Raw genomic sequence first — 20,499 nt, 5'->3', positions numbered from 1 at the left:
CATGTTCATGCTATAAAATGTTATAATTAAGAAGAGTATATAATTAAGAAAAAAAACGCATATACTTTTGAGGCAGTTACATTAATCAATTCCACGTAGAAATTTTTCAAAAGAAAACAATACAAACACGGCAGGAGCAAAATTGAAATAGAAAGGCCCAACATTACAATGAATAAATGAAAAAAAAAAAAAGCAAATAAGAAAAAGGCCGCAATACCGTGTGATCTATTTTAGTGCGTCATTCTTAGAGCTCTCAGATAAAAGTACGCAGTATTATGTCCCCCACGATTCAAATAATACATGTGTTGTATATCATGAAATAGCATGATAATGAAAATAATGAAATGTCTTACACAGTGTCTAATATTTTGTAAAACGCTCACACAGTCGGACCGACTTCTGAATTTAAGTAAAATGCCGTATAGTTTTGGAGTGATCCCTTATTTCTGTTTTCAGTTTTACGACAGTCCCTAACGCGTCACGTGGGTCAACACACGCCACCCTTCTCGTTCACGAAGGCGTGTCTCTACGCAAGTTTGTCAAGTTCATCATCGATTTTGTGAGAAAATACCTTCCCCGGAGGCAAGTGTTTTAGTGGTAAATCATCCGATTCTGCGTTAAAACCCGAAGTTATGTCGCAAGATTGAGCTTTCTGTGACTGTTCGTATTTTGGTTCATTTCTCTGAGGGACTTCTGTGCAGACATTTCCTTCCACGTCTCCACGAACTCCTGCAATCTTCTTCAATCTGGTCCATGCACAAGCGGCGATATTTGTGGCTGCTCTGTGTTGCGCTCGGTGCCATTATAGTTTATCAGTTCACCAGGTAAGACGGCGCTTGACACACACCCATGGAACTCCATGTTTGCTGCGGAGTCTCCGGCTCCATTCCTCATGCTGTGACTGACGACAGGCGTCATTACGAGTCCACAGTTACTCATCAGAAGCGTGGTCAAATTGGCTCAACTGCAGCAGGCTTACATTTGAATAAGTATAGCTTATTACTTCCGGTGTGGTTACGTGTGGACAGACTAAAGTAATGTGTTTTTTTTCTCTATGAAACACATTGGCAATACTACGGCTACCTCTTGGGCTCATAAAGAGTTTCATCATAACTGCTGGTCCTTGAACCTTGAACTGTTATTAGTTATGGGGCTTGAGTTTCCAAGATAATCCTTATGCAGTTATTTAAATGTGGTGCTCCACTTATTTTCCGCCTGCCAGGTAATGCATCTTCCTGCGAGGGAGTTTAACTCAGGGGGATCCTTCCACTGCCTCTGAATCTGTGGTTTATTTATCTTTTTGCTGCTAAATCCATGCTGTTTTTTCCCTGAAGGAAGCCGCCCCAAGCCAGGAGGATGCAGCGCACTGAGGGTCTGAAGGCTGATGCGTCTCAGTTTAGTCTTGAGGGAGAGCCCTTCCGCATCTTGGGGGGCTCCATCCATTACTTCCGTGTCCCCAGGGCGTACTGGGAGGACCGGCTGCTGAAGATGAAGGCCTGTGGACTCAATACCCTCACAACGTATGCTTCCTACTCAGCTCCCCATGTTGAATGAACTGTTCTGAGTGACCTTGAGATAATCTGGGTTTGTAGTTTTGCTCTTTTAGTCATCTTTTTTTCCCCTTTTTTTTCTTGCTTAGTGCTGTAATTCTGATGTTATTTTGGAGCTGGCTTGAATAAAAGTATTGTTTCAGATACGTGCCGTGGAACCTTCATGAGCCGGAGCGAGGAGTGTTCAACTTTGAAGATGAGCTGGACTTGGTGTGAGTGAAACATTGTTGAGTCACGGGTTGAGTCAGTCACTGTAGAATTTCCGATGATATCAATGTAAAGATAATCACCCTTTTAAGGTGGCAGACGAGGTTATATTGCTGCAACATTTTCATGCATTTCAAGCAGAGGATGGCTCACTTCAATGATGAAGTCAAGCAGTGGCGAAACCTGTCAAAGAGAGGGCGGGGCATATTATTTCATATTTAAACTCATCACTATGAGTCATGACAACGGTCTGTCACTGAAGTGAAGGCCAAAATTAAACACATAAGCTGTTGTAAAACAGTTCAGTACATATTGGTACCAACAGATGGCGGTGTTGTTTAAGACTCATATTTATATATAAAACCAATTAGCGTTTGCTTTTGGTCAACAAGCTTTTTTTCTTTCTCTGCTAATATTGAAAATAACGAGCACATTAACAAAAATGAATTATTCATTAATTTTTTAAATTTAATTTTAAGTGCGTTTTTCTTTCAGAGCCTACCTGCAGCTTGCCTCCAGGTTGGGCTTGTGGGTGATTCTCCGACCAGGACCATATATCTGTGCTGAGTGGGATTTAGGAGGACTACCCAGGTTAAGCTTCCCTAACTCCTTTGTCTTTGTGTATTTCCCAGCGTGGGCCATTGCCACTGCAAGTTAGCCTCCTCCACCTTAACCTATCATGATCATTCACTCTTACCTTCATTCACCACATCCAGTCTTCCTGTTCTCCTTTTACCTGGCTCATGTCCACTGTCTCCTTGTCTGATCCACCTCAGTCACTCCAATGAAAACCTATGCTTCCTCTTCTCTGTCGCTTCTTACTCTGCTTCCTGTTACGTTGTCCGTCTGCCTGAACCGTGCACCATGCCAGGTGTCAGAAATGCCCTTCACTCTTGCTGCTAGTCATCTGTCACAGATCACCCCTGCCTGTTGCCTCCACCTACTCCTTTCTTCACTTGAATTGGCCTTTGATCATTTAGATGGTGAGAAATGTTGACCTTTTTTCTGCTTGTTGTTGCTGAGATCAAACAAATGTCCTTACCTAAAGCAAAGTTTATCTTGTCTTTACAGAGATATAATAAATTCTTCATCACGGAACTAAAAATTAAAATCTTTCGTTCTGTTGCTGTAAGAAACAGTCATGCATATTTTAAAATTTGGGTCTGTTTAAGCCATTGAATTTAAAATAAATAATAATTTAATAATTTTTATTCAACCCATGTTAAGTTCCACTTCGTTTTTCCATCAAAATTCATGTGTATTTTCATTCATTTTCTTTGTTAAGTAAAAAATAGCTGGATGAGAGATTTTGAGCGACAGTCTTCACATTATCAGATGAATTTAATTTGTCCCCAGTATTCTCACAAATGCAGTTGATTTGATGTCAACTCAATGCAACTCAATGATTGGCTTGTGTTGTGGCATCTTTATGGTCACATGTTAAGCAATGATGAATGAGTGGTATCTTGAGAGTGAAAGGCTGTGATTATAGACCCAGTGTTTACAGTCATTTATGTGTATTATCAAATCTCAAATGTGCCTAAATATGTCGTCGCCGACTGAAACGACAGGCTTGCGCTGCATATTAAAGAAGTTTTTCACGTGCTGTCTTTTGAGGACATCAAGGCTTCACATCTCCATAAATCAAGATAAGCGTTGAGGGCTTTCGGTGTCGTGTAAATGAGCCAAAAATGATATGAAGATGGAAGTTATTGTGGATTCTTCACATATTGGAGGAAGTGCTAATTAAATCTGGCAGGCGTATCTGCCCGAAACCAGTTGTATAATCCTGTAATCAAAATAGATGTGGACAGATAATGGGTAGAAGTAAGAAGGGGGAGATAGGAGGGAGATATTTTTATAGTAGTTTGCCTGAAGTGACAGCGAGTTTAAGGTGATATGTATTCATTTGATTATCATCTCAGCCATTTCCCGGGGTAGTTGGTGCTGCTGTCTGCCTCGGCATCTTGTGATCGTCATGCTGAAGTTTGTGAAGATACATCTGATACCCTGTAATGGAGCTCCAGTGAGACTGAGGGCTTCATGTCTAACATTTTGTGTCTTTTCAGCTGGTTGTTGCGAGATAAAAACATGAAACTAAGGACCACTTATCCTGGGTTCACCGACGCAGTGGACTCCTACTTTAACCAACTCATCAAAACAGTGGTGCCTTTTCAGGTGGACTTTTTATTTGTCGCTGTTAAAATGAAAATGAATAATCAACCTAGCATATTACATACAACATACATGCAACATACATGAAATTTGAACTCTTGATCGTTCTAGGATTCCTCTCAAATCGATTGTGAATGTGACACTTATTTAAATAATTTAATGCAGTGCTTCTCGATTATTTTCTTTTGCGCCCCCCCAGGAAGAATTAAACGTTTCGCACCCCCCCAACTGTTCGCCGCCTCTGAAAAGAGCATCATTTGTCGAAAAAATGACTATAAGCACACCTCTGCATAACATTGTATCCTTGTAAACATTAAAGAAAAGAAAAAAGAAAGTATGTAGATCAGCTTTGAAAAAGAGTACATTAATTAACATTGTTCTTGTCTGTAACAGAAAAGACTTAAAGTGCATCAATTTGCCTGAAATAAAAAAAGCCGCGAGTGGATGTGCAATTACGCTTTATTCTATTACAGCAAAACATTAAATTAAAGCAACAGGTGATAAATACTGATGAGGCTTCACGAAACTGTGTCCTTGTTTCCAGAGCCCAGCAGGTGGCGCTGGTTTAAAAATGATGTGAGGGTTCATTCAAATAGTTGTTCAAATCCCAAGGTTCTCAGCAGTGAGTGGCATCTGCTGGGCACTGAAAATGAGGACAGTGTTTCATGAAGCCTCATCACTACAGAAGGAATGGTTACCTAATGTAACCACCTTTCTCTGAGGTGTGCTCAGCCCCCTAAGAGGCTTTAATCCAATAACAAAGCCCCCTCAGGGGGTGGAGAAAAGTGAATTATTCAATGAGTGTGGGAAGAAGTAAAATTAGGTAAAAAGCACAGGATGCCTTCTACAGGACAAAGTTTAAAATCTTCTGGAAAATTGAATTTAAATATGGCTATATTTGAGTCATGGCACAGTTGTAAGCTTTATTTTTCAAGCTTTGTCGGGACCAAATTATGAAAGAATATATGTGTTGAATTGTCTGCCCATCATCGCGCTGGCTTAGTCTCCTTCATCGTAGATGTTTTGGTGATGACATCACATTGTATAATGTCAACACAATGGAGCCGAAACGTGAGCGCGGCTTTTACTCTTCAGCGTGGGACTGTCTGTTTTAGCTGTGCAACATTTCAAAAAGGTGCATTTTTGTGTTTGTATGTAAACTCTGGTGAGGCAAAGTGGGTGTGCGTGAGACTATTTTAAAACCCCTCGCCCACATCGATAAGTGTTTACTGACATGAAACCAACCCATTATTCTCATATTTCACCAAATGAGATGTTGGTTCCCACATCATGCTACTGAAAGCAACAAAGCACTGTTCACTTATGCTGTTAATTTCGCATCTTTGCCATCCACTTTTTTTTTTCATCTCAGTGCACCATTGAGCAATTTTTGATTCCCATTTCACAGTGTTTTTGAAATGCAGCTGTATTGAGCGGCGAGCCGGTCAGGAGGAAGTGCACAGCCCTAATGTGTGTGTCATCTATTCACTGGCTTCTGCAGTACTCCAAGGGTGGCCCAATTATCGCTGTTCAAGTGGAGAATGAATATGGAGACTATGCTAAAGATGAGGACTACATGGCTTTCATCAAAGAGGCGAGGAGTTCGTTCACATGTGTGTGCGCAATCACATACACACCGGACTGAAAATGTTTTTTTCTTTTCGCAGGCTTTATTGTCGAGAGGCATCACAGAGCTGCTGCTGACCTCAGATGACAAAGACGGGCTGAAGCCTGGACGAGTTAATGGAGGTATTGTCCAACAAACAAACGCGCTTGTCCATTGTGCCGGTGAGCAGGAGAGTGGGCATCAATGCCAGGCAGCACAATTCGACACCCATTTCCTTTTGTTTTCCAGAGGTTAGGAAGGGCGCAAATGTAGACAAACGTTACATCATCAGATGAGGTGTGAGGAAACTGAGCTTATTTAAGGAGCAGGATTCTCCAGGGTGCACCAGAAAATAATCTCTTCATGGGTTTCGTCTTTTTTTATTGGTGTTTTTGTAATGAAAGTTTCCTGTTCCTGCAGTGATGACTATTGTTGTTTGGGGGATTTGCGTTGCAATTATCAGTACATTGTAGCCCACAGAGCAACATTAACAGAGGAAATCAAGAAATTGCTCTATTAAATCTTAAATGCAGCACAAAACCGCGAGAGAGAGATGATCATCCTCCGACGCAAAGTCCGCATTTTTCAGTAGTTTGAATCAAGAAATTCGTTTCAAATTCAAGTTTAAGCTTCTACAATATGGCACAGGATTTTCTTACTAAATTTGGAACGTCTGATGTACAGTCGATAATTCAGTTTACAGTATCTTGAAAACATGTTTACGCTTAACACATAATATTTGTAGTCATTGTTTTAACAAATATTGCATACAACTTTAAGAAAAGCAGACAAAAAACATCACTTTGCACCTGCTGATTAAGAAACAGGATGTGAATGGTACCAGTTATAGTTATGATGGTTATTGTTATGATTATTTTAGAAGGAAATCTTGGAGTAAAATCAGTGTACACAACTAAAACACATGAAAAGTATCTCCAGGAATTAGAGTTAAAACACATTTAAATGGATCCTCCACTGCTGGGACTTTAATGCATTCATTTAAATGTATTCATTACAAAAAAAATAAACATAAATAACCCTGATTAACCACACATATAATTACCCTATTAATATAGATATTCACCTGCTTGCCAATTGTTTGTTTGTTTAGTTTAACTGGGGATTTGGGTCTCTCTGAACCCTTTTTCTTTCTTTCTTAAGCTTTAGAAACCTTGAATTTTCAGAAACTGGATCTGGGCGACATCAAATATTTGGAAGAACTACATGTGAGTTACTTCATATTATCGTATTTTTCTTGTTCATGTGAGCCTGCATAGATAAAAACAATCTGTTTTCTGACTTGCTTAATCATATAAATACTGACAGCCTTTTGCTCTGTTAACATCAAAGCTTGACGTTTTCCTTCTCTGTGTCGTGCAGCCACAGAAGCCGAAGATGGTGACGGAGTATTGGACGGGCTGGTTTGATCTTTGGGGGGACCTTCACCACGTGTACCCGGCTGAGGGTGAGCAAGCCTAATCCACACCCAGGACTAAAAAGAACTGCAGAACCGCAGTTAGATCAGGTGTTGAAACGGTGATGGCACTTTGCTTAGGCTGATAAATTCTTTGTTGGGAGGGAAAGGTCTTTCTCTGCACCGGGGGTCGATATTACTGCCTCATTTGTGTCGACCACGAGACAGCTTTTGTGCCTGAAGCCAATACAGAGTCTTCCAAGGTAAATCTCCCGTGTCTCGAGGCTTTCAGAGCCCTGCGGATAAATAAGAGTCAAGACAAAAACCTTAGCAGGGATTAAAATAGTTTGTGTCCCCAGGAAACGAGAGTAAGGACAAGAACATTGCCGTGGGGGAAGTGTGAGATAAAGTCTCCATGCTGCAAACCAGTCCCACTCACAGTGAAGCGCAGTAGTGGTGGCTGAGCAGATGGTCACTTCTTCTCTCACCAACCAATCTATGAAAACAGCATCAAAGGATGCACTTACTGTAAACCGTGATTCAGAATGAAAGCAAAAGCATTCCAGTGTATTTGTTATTTGCCGTTGTGTTCTTGACTAGCTTGTTTTTTTGGTTCACATAGCAAGAGAGCCTTCATGAATATGATTTTTTTTTAACCCAGACTGATCCCTGCTGCAGAAAATAGAAGGGAAATTATCTGCATCTGCACAAGTTTTGCATACAGGAGCGAAAAGCTTTTTATGGTGAACAATCCTGCACCAGCATGTCCTTTATCTGGACAGCGTTATGAAAATGGCTTGAGGAAAACGGCCTCTTCTGTCCCAGATCTTCCCCATCTTCTCCCCTAAGGCTTCAGGGAGAGAGCTATATCCTTCAGAGCCCCCTTATTCTGCACATCTATGCTAAGAATGAGCACCAGTGACACCCACTAATGACCCGAAAACACTGCATATTCGACACATATCTCACAAAGAAAGAAAAATGAAAACTCCTAGAGCAGCTGTACAGTTTCACACAAGTGGCCCTGAGGCTGCACTTGCTCTAAAGAGTGGGTCATGAAAATGTAATGATTTCAATCCTAGTCTTACATATTATCAAACACCACACACAAAATATATCATATCAAACTGAGTCTTCTGAGAGACTGCAGAATCAACAGCAGGTTGCAGAGGCCTATTTTGGTGTTCTACTTTTCGTTTTTAGGCGCTTTCCTCACCCGCAGTTAGTTGCACAAAAACTTCTTTGTACGATTCTGCTTTTGTCACTGCGTTTCTATATTCCACAGCCATCCATACTGCAGGTTCCTCTAAGCTCTCTCCCTCGCAGCAGCCTTCACATCCTCACCAAGACTCCTCTGAACAGGAGACATCTGACTTCCCGCTGAAATTGAGCTCACTGAGCAAGTGAAGTTGTGAAAAAACAGACTGTCACCATGTAGTGCGACACTGTGGGGAGTGAACACAGGACTATTCAGAGGAAATTCTTGCCCTTGATAGCTCCGCAGACTGAGATACGTGTGGGGTCGGCCACTACCCTGAAACATGCGTGCTTCATGTCTGTGGCTCACACAGCTAATTTGGGATTCACCAGGCCCCATGTCCTTCACTCTTATCAGTGAAGTCTGATATGCATTTTTAATTACTAGCCAGGAGTTATAACAAGCTTCTTACTGCAGGGAAATTAATGGGTTGAGGCTTTGCCCCGTAACCAGTCCTTGTACGTTTCCTTTGCGTCTAGCCATGCATCAGAATAGAAACTGATTTGAATCGATTTTCCCTGTTGTTGTCAGACATGGTGGAGGTGGTCAAACAAATTCTCAAGCTCGGCATGTCCATCAATCTCTACATGTTCCATGGAGGCACCAACTTTGGGTTCATGAATGGAGCGTACGCTATTGATCTGCCGGCGCCGAAGCCAATGGTCACAAGCTACGGTGAGTGAAACCAGCTGTTTGTTTGTTGACATCCATCTGACGAGACACAAATGATTCCCTGCAAGATCATTTCATGATGACAGTTATTCATTATTGATGCAGGTGCTTGTGAATCAGTTAAGGTTTTGCCGTCTGGCATATCGAAATGATGCCCACTGACACAACTATAATCACAATTTATTTTTCACAGAAAGAGTTGTTAAAAGACATTAAGACATTAAGGTAAATACATTGCAAACTAGCTCGGTCAACCGGGAGGAGCTCGGGGTGGAGCCGCTGCTCCTCCACATCGAGAGGAACCAGTTAAGGTGGCTCGGCCATCTGATCCGGATGCCCCCTGGACGCCTCCCTGGGGAGGTGTTCTGGGCATGTCCTACCGGGAGGAGACCCCGGAGAATACCCAGGACTCGCTGGAGAGATGATGTCTCCACTCTGGCCTGGGAACGCCTCAGGATCCCCCGGGAAGAGCTGGAGGAGGTTTGTGCGGATCGGGAAGTTTGGGCTTCCTTGCTCCAAATGCTGCCTCCTCGACCCGACCCCAGATAAGCGGCAGAAGAAGAAGAAGAAGACATTGCAAACTAAAACTTTACTTACAGTTAACATTAGATTAAGGCAAATTTCAGGTTCAGCAAATCAGCAAATAAAAAACCAAAGCCAAAACAAACAGACACTACGCATGCATTCCATTAGACTAGATATCCTTGACATATGCAATAATCCCATATGGCCATTGTCGTGGTGAAGCAAAAATGATTATCTGTTACATCTTCCACGAAAGAATTCAACCCATTATAACCATTTATTTTCAACTGTTATACCCACATACGATATGGTTAACTCGGTAGCAAACCTCAAATATGCTCAACAGTATGGGATCTGCTCACCCGGTCTGTGAAATGTTGGCAGGGTTTGGAAATATGAGGTGGAAATAAAGCTACCTGGGCTGTATGACGATCCGTATTTTCCGCTACGAGTTGAAATGACCCTTTATTACATAGTAAAATGTGAACGAACCATGCCTATGCATTTCCCGGTCATGCAGTTTTTAACATAAGTCTGCATGAAACGTTTTGTTCTGCCATGATTCGTTCGATGTCAGGAAAATTGCACAGCAAGGCCTCTTTAAAGAATGGTTAAAATGGTTCTTCATCAGGTCCTGAATTGGGAGCATCCTCCTCCTCTGCGACCTCTTGCTTCTGCTGTATTTTGTTTTCATTTACTGTGTGAAAATAATTTAGAAATGTGAAAATTTAAACTAAATTAAAAAAGAAAATCTCAAGGATGCTATAGTTGAGTCGCCGTGATGTTTAGGAGTAAAAATCAAAAATTGTAACTTCCAATGTTGATTTTTATTTTTGTTCTTGTGAATATAATACACCTGAAGTGCCTCACTTATTCCAGATCAGTCTTGGCCAAGGCAGACAGATCTAGAGGAGAAATAAAGGAAAAATAGAAGACGCAGTATATTGTGCAATTCACACTCAAAAGCCTCTGACCTTCACCTGATTACCTTATAAAATACAAAAGGATTCTAAATTAGTGGGGCCTCAGTGGTTTTTATTCCCTCCTTGGGGCACATGGTAACAACCTTGTTTTAGCAGTGTGAAGGTGAGAATTTTAAACCTCGGCAGTAGGGAAAACCACCTCCCACCCCCAGCATTATCCGGTCTTATCGGCCGATTCCTACCTATATCCCTCTGTAGGTCTGTATTCAAAGTGAAACTGCGACAGGAGATGTGTGCTAAGACAGCCTTGGTATTCCGTGCCTCTCTGGTTCCTGAGCCCGCTGCTCTGATCGTACATTATCTTTCAGATTACGATGCTCCATTATCCGAGGCCGGGGATTATACCACCAAATACCATCTTCTGAGGGATTTATTCACCCAGTACCACAGTAAGTGTTATGTGTTGCTGCTTTGCATCTCATGTCCCTTTTCTCTCTCGTGCATGTCCCGTACACCACACTTGGAGTAATTCTCCTTGTCGGACCCTCCTCTGTTGGCTAAAGGGGGATAACACTGCATGTTATTATTACAAAGAGGGATTAGACGTGTGAGCTCTGCACGAGCCGGAGACCTACAGCGACTGCTCTTACTTCATGTTGTGTCATATGTAAGTCCGTCTTTGTCCGAGGGCTTTACTGTGCCACATCACATCTTTCACATCAGTCACATTGACATCACAAATGTGAGCTGAGCTTTGAAAATGAGGACACTGTTTCATGATGCCTCACTGGCCCATCACGAGAGGTTGGGATTCCTCAGTCCAAACTAAGCAAGGCAGACCCACAACCTTCTAGCCACTAGGTTGTAGTGTCATTATTTCTGTTTTTAGTAAGTAATAAATAAAAAACGTAATTTCCGGACTATAGAGCGCACTGCAACATTAGCTGCACCCACTCAATTTAAGAAGGAAAATAGAACTTGTTCATACATAAGCTGCAGGTCCACTGGTGCTGTCTGCGCTGTGGACAGGTCAGTGGTGTATCGGCTTAAAAACGCTTTTCAAAACTAGTTTAAAAATGGGCTCCAGCATCGAGAGTGAGGAAATAGTGGAAACAAGCTGCGTAATATGGTGCGTCTTGATTTATCCATGCTGCTCTCACAATAGACAAAGTGCAGCTCTCCAGCCAGGACCAAGTCAGCGGCCAAAACCCGACTCGCTTGTGTTCACGTCGGACTTTAGAGCCAAACGCACTTTGTCTGGAGACAGCGTTGCACAACTTTTATTCACATTAAAGCCCTCAAAATGCGCAGTTTAAAAAGCCTCTGATTTCATCGCTTTCATCATCTCTCATTTAATCAGATTTCAGCCTGTAAAAATCTATATATTACAGTAGTGGATTCTGGAAATTACGGTCAATATATAATAAATAAATGTTCGCTGAACATTTACAATCATTTCTAAATTCTAACTTGTTTATTTCAAGACTCAATTTCAGTATTAACCACTTCCAAAACCCAAATGACCGAAAATGTCCGCTGCACATGTACAGTTGAAGGACGTGCAGTCCAGTATGGACGGATGCAGTTTTTCTTTCACGTCCAGTTTATGTCCTTATTTATACGTCACTAAAGGCTTGTGAGGTTTACAAGGTTTCGCTAACCCTTAAGCTTCCATTATCCCCAAAGAAGTGTTCCAGCTGATACTACTTGGTGATAAGAGAGTGGAAATGTTTTTGCTATTATTTCCTCGGGGAGTGGGAGTGTCTGTGCCTACAAAAGCTGTCAGAGGGACGGAGCCTCGCCTTTTAATCATTGCCACTTTGCTCATAAAAAACTCAATTTGGACGACTGAAGTGAGGAAGAAATAGTTCCCAAGGATCAGGAGGACTTAAATCCTCGCAGAGTGACACCAGCTTTTAAATACAGAGTTGAACTGAAGAACATGGTCGCCTTTCAGCTCACTACATTCATCACGCTAATAAATCAGAAATATGAGTTCTGCTCTATTTAGACATTGATATTGTTCCCTTCAATTTGAGATTATGGATTTACAAAATCTGAGGAAAAAGTCACACTGTCAAACAGTAGAAAGCGGGTTGTCAAAATGTCTCACAACAAAATCTATTACTGACAACATTTTACCTTTTTTTTTTAATGGAGACAACTTCATAATAGCTTTTTGAGAGGAGGTTGTATTTTAAAAAAATTAAATAAAATTAAAATGCCAAATGAATATGGTCACAGTTTCAAAAACAGAACAAAAACAAACAGAAATGTACATTTTCTAGTGCCATTTTTTGGCTCGTATTGGAAAATTGGTCTCTGTCCAAAGTTGCCTCTCCCAGCTCTCATCAGAGGGATCCAAGATGTCTCAGGTCCAAAAGTGAAAGTCTCCATGTAATCAGGTGTTTACTGATAGGGAGATGAAGATGTCAGACTCACAGTCTGTGCACTGTTTTCAGCCAAGCCTCTGCCAGAGCCGCCAAGTCTTCAGGAGAGGAGAGCGTACCAGCCTGTGGTCATCCAGCAACATCTGTCGCTGTGGGACACTCTGCACTTCACTGACAAGGTGAGAGCGTATCCCTCACTCTGGCAGGAGCGTTGGAGTGAGTCCCTGTGATTGTCTGCACAACACTTTACAGCTCAGAGCGAAGCCAAACATATACAGTGGAAGCAAAAGCACTGGTCCTGTGGCTAGCAAGTGCTTTCAGGCAGCTAGGTCAGTACTTGACACGGTGTTTCCACTGGTCCACATTTTCTTTTTTTTTTTGTTTTGCCACCCATTTAGCATTTTCAAGGTGTTGTTCTAGAGTTGATGATGATGTCACCAGCTGAATGGCACATCTTCATATGAACCAGTTAAATCCATAAAATGATGATGTGGTGGAGTGTACATTTTTGTGTACAAGTGTATTGTAAAAGTAGTACTAGGAGAAACATTTTTGTGTTAGAATTATATACCCATTGTAAAAGTAGTACTAGGAGAAAATCGATCCATTAAAAGCTTAACAGCCACATTATTGATGTTATTTTTTTTTGTTTCTTTTTTTAAAGTACATCATGTTTCTGTGTGAAAAGGGTTACAGTACTATGAATTGTCCCCTTTATGATCTGACCTCAAAACAAGTGCGTCTTATTCGCAGTAGTACTACACCCAACCGACACCGAATCTGACATGGTAACAGTACAGTAAGTCTGGAAGGCAACAATATGGAGTTCTGTAGAGGAGGGTGTCGTTCCAGTTAAAAGCCAACTCATGCTGTGAAAACAATGCCTTGGCTGCCTACCACACTGGTTCTCTGCCTCTGTCCTAATAATTTGTTTCCCTCTGAGAGGACGATTACATTCCTCCTGACCAGACATGAACAATAGCTCTTATAAAGAGTGTTTAGTGGAAGAAAGACGTCTGGGTTGCAGGCTGCATTTGTTTGTGTGGAGGCGGTTTATCACTTCCACGCAGGGAGTGTTTATTATGTTGGAAATAACTGTGCACCTCCCAAAGGTACGGCAGGAAAATGCTGCTGACGGAAAGAGTTGCTCTGCACTTTGATGTATCATTTATTCCAGACTCAGCCTGGTGAATAACTCTTGTCCCTTTCACGTGCAGCCGACCAAGTCGGAGACCCCGGTCAACATGGAGAACCTTCCTGTTAACCACAACAACGGCCAGTCGTACGGCTATACGCTGTACCAGACCCTCATCACCAGTGGAGGACGGCTCCACTCCAGAAACAGTGTCAGAGACAGAGCGCTGGTGAGATCGGCACTCCCTATTTTTAGGCCTGCGAAATTGCACCTTTACACATTGGCTTGATGGAATCTGCGAACTATAAATCACACATTCAATCTGTGTTGTGGTGGAGTTGTGACATTCTCATTGAGCGTTTGATGAATCTGGTATTAGTGTCACTGTTATGTCCTATTCTCCGTCTGTGACTGTAATTGAAGCATATTGGATCTTATTGACTTTGCTCAGATGAGTTTTGGAATTAACAAAACTGCGAAACGTCCCCTCTGAAAATATCATAACAGCAAATATTCAAGAAATAAAATTTAAAAAAATGTTGGAGTCACTTAGCCAGCCAGTGAAAATAGGTTAAAGGACGTTGCGTCCCAAACTAAAAACTGAATGTCATTTCACCAATTTTCCAATGAGCCCCTTAGGAACTAACCGCTTTTAGAGCGCTTTAAAGTCAATAAAACGCCTGTGATGTCATGGGTGTGATGTTACAAGGCTCAATATTTTGGCAGCGTGAGGCTCTTTAACCTGTAAAAATCCATACATTATCCACGTCTCTGTATAAGTGGCAGGGTTCAGACCACGAGGAAGAAGTAGCTGCTTATAGTCTGGAAATTACAGGACATGTTTATATAGCACTAATAATCGCCTGGTATTCTCTTTACCAAACTGTCATGTTTTAATCTACAAACATTCATTGTTTGATGGAAATCACAACATTGGAAAACTATTTACAGTTTTCATAAAAATAAGAGCCGCCAGCAAGTTCAATTTCTTCAGGGTGAAATCTGCTCAGAAAAACTGGCTCTCACTGATTCAGCAGGAAAACTGACTTATTTTTCTCATAATTTTCCAAAGAAAGAAGTGTTAAGCACTTGTGCCTTTGCTCCTGAACCTTTTGTGTAATTAGTTAAACCGAGAAAAACTGTTTCTTTGTTGTTATTCTCTTGCAGGTCTTTGTGGACCGACTCTTTATTGGTGTTTTGGATTATAAAACCCAAGAACTCCCGATCCCTGATGCAAAGGTTGAGTCACTGTGTTTCTATTAACATTTTCAATGTGAGAATATTTGACCGAAAGTTAAAGAAAACATTTCTTTTTAAAACACAAATGAAGGAAGAAAGAGCTCTACGTTTGTTGGTGGAGAACTGGGGAAGGGTGAATTTTGGCGAGACCCTGGATGAGCAGCGCAAAGGTTCAACGCAGAAAAAGTTTTGTTTTGTCCTGAAAAGAATTAATGTGAGCTCCTCGGATTGATTTCTCAGGGCTTGTTGGAGATGTGGAGCTGAATAAGAGGCCACTGAGAGATTTTGTCATTTACAGTTTGGAAATGAAGCCAGACTTTATTCACAGGTGAGTTCTTTCAGAAGTACTGCACTATATGATGCGCAAAAAATACTAATAGGTTTAGCAACAACAACTACACCTGTGCACTAAGAATCTTGTATATATGAAACGCAGTATCCCAATATGGTTAAAAAGAAATACAGTGTATGACAAGTCTTAGTCAGATGTTGTGTGTTAAACTGATGTATTTCTGTTGTATGTATGAGGAATCTCAAAGCATATTACACTCTAGAAATCACGCATCAATTCAGGGCTTCATTTGCATTTCATTTGTGATCCAAAGAACTTTAGAACAGATGAATGTATTTCATGAAAAATTACTACAGCTAACAGAGAACGTTCCAGATTCCCCTCATTGTTTTGTGTTGGTCTGACATGAAGAGCTGCTTTTAAAACAGCCAGGAATTGAACTATTTGACTCATTAATATACAACATACAATCCAATAACTGTTATCAATAAACTATGGTGACTTACCGCCGTCTACTGATTCATTTCCTGAGCGCAGCTTCTTCTTCACCTCTCCTGTGTGTTATAAACAGGCCGTCGTGCTACTGCCACCTAATGTCCGGTTGTGCTCATTGCTCCTCAGAATATTGTAAACTCTATGTGTGGGTCAATAAGAGAGTGGTGTGTGGTGTCCCATCTTGTTTTAATGTCAGGATTAATTCATGAATTCATTCTCAATTTGGATGGATAAAGTCAAAATAAAAAATAAATCGAAGGTGACCAGAGGTGATTTATTTATGACGATTTTAATCTTCCATTTGCAGATAAAAAACAAACATGTTTAAAAGCCTCCATTTCTTTCAGAAGCAGCTCGAGTTTAAGCCATTTTTAATCAGTAGCTGCCGAGCACATGATGTGAAATTAGATAAAGAACTAAATACCAATAAGTGAATCATGATTAAATTTGCTGATGGGAATCTTCGGGAAGATAAATCCGCTTCAGCGCGGGAGCGTCAGAGGCGGCGGTGGTGCCGAGCTACAAGCTATAGATTTCTCTCTTTTAATGCTCTGTAAAACTTTATTGAGGGATAAAACAGGTGTCTCTTTACAGACTGGTGGCGTCTGGACAGTGGAGGCAGCAGCAGCAGCAGCCACCGCCGCCGCCGCCGCCCTCCTACCCCAGCTTCTTCCTGGGGCGGCTGCATGTGGACGAAACCCCTCAAGACACATTCATCAAACTGCCTGTGAGTGGCGCTTCATAAACATGCCACTGGTGACTGATCCTCCTGTAAACAGCACAGTGAAATATATATATATATATATATACTGTGTATAAAGTCTTGTTAAAGAGAGTCCTCTAGTTAAAAGCAGACGTTCATAAGGATTTATTCAAAGATAATGTTTTTGTTTTTTATACCCTTTCATCTGGTGATTTATGATGTGCAGCTGACAGATCGATCCATGACATTTGTGTCCGTTTAACTGAAATTGATTTTACGTTCTCTTATTACAGGGTTGGTCCAAGGGGGTTGTGTTCATAAACGGGAGGAATCTGGGCCGGTACTGGTCCGTCGGACCCCAGCAGACTCTCTACCTCCCGGCACCGTGGCTTCACAGTGGAGACAACCAGGTGAACTTCTTGTTTCAATGACTCGGCGTATGAATATCTAATGTGAATACCTCAGATCATTACTAGTGCTTCAGCATCAGGGTTTTACTTTCATACTGAGAGGCCTACACACAATATGTCAGTGAAAATCTGCCATTTAAGCCGGTTTAATTTAGAAAAAACAAATCCATCTTTTAGTTCATCTTGTCCATCACTTGACTGACCATGTGACGGTAGCTTGCAAAGATGTTTGAGCCAACCAACCAGGATGATGGCTGACTTGAGGAGGTTTTAAGCTGTTTTTTTCACCTCTGGCTCTGGAGTTCTGAAAAAGGCCTGCTCTCCTGCCGCTTCCTGTTTGCTGCTGGTGTCTGGCTGTGTGTAGCTTTGAAGTTGTGGAGAATCTATTGACCCCAGAGTTCAGCCTCCCACACTGCTTTCTGACAGGTCATGGTGCTTGAAGAGCAGGAATCAGATGGGAAGATCCAGTTCACCAGCAGCCCGGACTACGGGTCCACTGTGGCGGTCCAGTGAGGACTGGAGCAGGATTGGAAGCTGACAGAGGTCAAACTTGAGAGAATCCAACTGGAGTCATCAAATGGAGCTTTCCTTGTCAGAAGACTTGAACCTTCGTTCGGCTTCTCCCTCCGGGGACTCCTCCTTCATCTGCTGGTCCTCCACTTCCTTCCTTTCTGCCCTCGTCCTGTCCATCAACCTCTTTTGTTTTGTTCACTCATCTCTCAATATACCTTATAATAACTCCTCAAACCAGTCCCTCCAGCTGTCGATGATTCCAGTTGAGAACAGTGTGTTTCATGAGTCAGTCTCCATGCTGGAGCCCATTTTTGAAACTAGTTTAGAAGTCATCCTCATGCATTTTGAAGCCTTTCTCCAGTGCAGACAGCACCACTGCACCAGCGGCTTATAGACCGCTGCAGCTTATGTATGAACAAGACCTATTTTCCTTCTTACATTTAGTGGGTGGGGCTAATTCACACGGTACAGTTCTAAAATTGTAATTTGCGGTGGTTTGAAAAAAAGTTGAGGTGGAGGAAATGTTTTCTTTTTGCTGTCGAAAAAGAACCACACTACATCACACAATGTAATTTCATATTTTCCTTATCTTAAAATGTAATGATAAATAAAGATATATGCTAGGAAAAACTCTTCAGTCTTATGTGAAATGTTTCACCCGCCATGAATTCAATGTTTATTTAGTGGTTATTAATTTCATTTATCAGAATCATGTTCACGCTTTTAGGTTCTCTATGGCCTTCTCTGTTAAACCATCTCACATTGGAAAAAGTGGGAGTGTCCTGTAGGAGCCACACCCATGATCACCCAGTGGTGGGCCGCAGAACTGCATCCTTAGGGCCGCAAATGGCCCACAGGTGGTGAGTTTACCACCTCTGTTTTGAAGGATTTGACTCTTGGTTGTGACTTTGTGGTGGTGAGTCTGGGCCGCTACTGCCACCTACTGTCTCTTGACTGCCATGATGGAATTGAGAGTTCCAGTTTAAGTCAGTTACTTTCGGTGTCTTTTCTAAGTTGGAATTCTCTCCTGATTTTCCCAGCATCTTCACGCGACGGAAGAATTGCCAGCACTCGCTCCTTCTTCTCAGCTGTTTATTTCACTTGCTAACATCGCTCTCGGAGAACACATCCACTGTGTCAAATAAACACCCAAAGAGTCACATGCAGAGAAAATGTGATTGACATGGCAGATGGCGCTGAAGGGGAGCGTGTGGTTTTTGTGCCTTCGAGCTTCTAGTGGCCTCTCGCGGTATTGCTTGATCCTTCATCGACCTTCAAGGTGAAGCCCTTGGAATAGTTCATCACTTCACTATTGAAGACGTGAAATAAAAAATAGCTTTTTTTTTTTTAAATTTGTGACACTCTTGAATACAGATTTGCTAATATGCTGCTGTTAGACGTTTAGATCTCATTTTGAAATAAATACATAAATAAATACATTTCCCTCTTTTGTCTTAATAAATATTAATACACCCCATTAGGGGAGGAAGTGGCAGAAGGTGAATGAATACAGTGACAAGACAGGATGGAGATGTTGGCGCGAAGATTATATCGTGTTTGTGTAGTTGCTGCGGAGCTGGGTGTCTGGTGGCTTCAGGTTTGAGCCAAATGGAAGGTTCGGCTTCAGCAAGGCGTCTTGTTCATGAGGATGGAGTTAGATAGACTATCAAGACTGGACAGGTCTGGGTCTCGTGATAAGTCGTGATGTGCTGGTGAGGCTTCGTGAAACAGTGTCCCCATTTACAGAGCCCACTAGATGGAATTCTCTACTCTAAAATCTATGGATATGAACAACTATTTCAATGAATCTTCACCTTATCTTTAAACCAACAGCGCCACCTACTGATCCCTGAAAGGAGGGCACACTGTTTCATGAAGCCTCACTGCCCCATCACTAGTGATACGACTTTCCTTTTTGAAGTTTGTTGAAGATTGCACATCTAAAATGAGAAATTCTCGTAGAAGTAGCGATCCAACTGTTGCAGCACATTATGAGAGCGGTCTGATGCGTCGTTCATGGCATGATGGCTTCAAGATGAGCAGTGAGAAAAGCGACGCAGAAGCAAATCCGAACCCTGCAGGCTAAATTGGCCCGACGTTGTGACTGGCGACATTATCAAAACATACTTATTCTTTGTGCTTTTTCTCACCCGCCTGCTTCAATATCTGGTCACGAGCGGCGGTGGCCGCCCGTTTGATGGAGAACAAAACATTTTCCGCCGTGCATTCATGAATTCAATCTATTATTTATCACTCGCACCAGCTGGTGTTTTCGTCTCCAAATTCATATTTCATGCGACGCCTTGATGGCATTTTGTTAGGAAGAGATTTAGTGCAACATTTGGGAGATGTATCTCGCTTCTATCTGCTCGGCTGCACAAAAGTGACCAGCGGCGTCTGGTAGGTATCATACGGATCGCGGCCCGGACGAAAGACAGCCATGCCACGCTCTTATGTTTCGCTGGTGGCCCAGTGCACGTGGCTTCCATGGGCTTTGACAAGTGATGGATGGTGGGATCACAATTTTACACACGTGGAATCCTCCGTCAGTCTCCAGTGAGGAAGTGAAGTGTGGTGACAATGAATGAGTCAGTAGTACTAGCAAGTCAAGTGCTCGTAAAACACCCAGAAACAGTTAAATAAACACTTCATAGTTATCAAAAAGAACATTCCTTTCTTCGCCAAAATCTACAAGTGAGTCCTGGTGGCTGTTTGGTCATCCATGCTGATGACCGAGGCCACGCCCCCCTGTCTCCCTCCGGCTCTTCAGTCTTTGTTCAAGTGAAGCCGTTCAGAGTCTGCTGGCTGTGTTGTGGTTGTGCTGTCTCTCTGCTCCCGTCCACACTGACACGTCTCCGTCATGCTGTGCTTTAATATGATACATTAAGATTGACTCCGTCAGAAGGTCCGACTGAGGCTCACGTCCACGGCGAGCGCTGCTGGCTGCTTCGTCTTCCTCCGTCCAGGGTCCGAGGCAGAGCACCTGCAACAG

The 20,499-nt window shown here is 42.1% G+C and overlaps 2 protein-coding genes across 6 annotated transcripts in view; one reads left to right on the top strand and one right to left on the bottom strand.

The window, feature by feature from the left end:
• The first annotated feature begins 485 nt into the window (after nt 1–485).
• LOC128764256 (beta-galactosidase-1-like protein 2) lies at nt 486–18,732 on the top strand. 4 transcript variants are annotated; one of them, XM_053873872.1, is made up of 20 exons: nt 486–597; nt 702–824; nt 1,335–1,520; nt 1,694–1,762; nt 2,253–2,348; nt 3,827–3,935; nt 5,434–5,526; nt 5,600–5,681; nt 6,700–6,764; nt 6,919–7,003; nt 8,742–8,885; nt 10,699–10,779; nt 12,793–12,899; nt 13,938–14,084; nt 15,023–15,094; nt 15,186–15,264; nt 15,335–15,422; nt 16,476–16,608; nt 16,878–16,994; nt 17,421–18,732. In XM_053873872.1, the coding sequence occupies exons 2-20, from the start codon at nt 754–756 to the stop codon at nt 17,505–17,507; spliced, it is 1,911 nt and encodes a 636-aa protein (XP_053729847.1). In that variant the 5' UTR covers nt 486–597; nt 702–753; the 3' UTR covers nt 17,508–18,732. The 4 variants fall into 4 exon arrangements, with proteins under 4 accessions (XP_053729847.1, XP_053729846.1, XP_053729848.1 ...); XM_053873871.1 differs by having other exon boundaries at nt 488–582; XM_053873873.1 differs by having other exon boundaries at nt 522–824; nt 1,335–1,372; nt 1,461–1,520.
• The window catches only part of b3gat1a (beta-1,3-glucuronyltransferase 1 (glucuronosyltransferase P) a), an 81,351-nt gene continuing 79,034 nt past the window's right edge, over nt 18,183–20,499 (bottom strand). For both annotated transcript variants that reach the window (XM_053873877.1, XM_053873878.1), the window contains one exon: nt 18,183–20,490. The gene's annotated coding sequence lies outside the window, so the exon portion shown is untranslated. The remainder of the gene's footprint in view (nt 20,491–20,499) is intronic.

The sequence above is a fragment of the Synchiropus splendidus genome, chromosome 8 (assembly GCF_027744825.2).
Source record: "Synchiropus splendidus isolate RoL2022-P1 chromosome 8, RoL_Sspl_1.0, whole genome shotgun sequence".
Lineage (NCBI taxonomy): Eukaryota > Metazoa > Chordata > Actinopteri > Syngnathiformes > Callionymidae > Synchiropus > Synchiropus splendidus.
Note: the sequence above shows the minus strand (reverse complement) of the source record. Positions and strands in the feature narration are given on the sequence as shown.

What these genes read in the sequence shown, in the direction of transcription:
- LOC128764256 (XM_053873872.1), top strand. Translation starts at nt 754, where the DNA reads ATGCACAAGCGGCGATATTTGTGGCTGCTCTGTGTTGCGCTCGGTGCC. An exon ending in GCCAATGGTCACAAGCTACG is followed by an intron (nt 8,886 to 10,698) that starts GTGAGTGAAACC and finishes ATTATCTTTCAG; the next exon opens with ATTACGATGCTCCATTATCC. An exon ending in TTCACAGTGGAGACAACCAG is followed by an intron (nt 16,995 to 17,420) that starts GTGAACTTCTTG and finishes GCTTTCTGACAG; the next exon opens with GTCATGGTGCTTGAAGAGCA.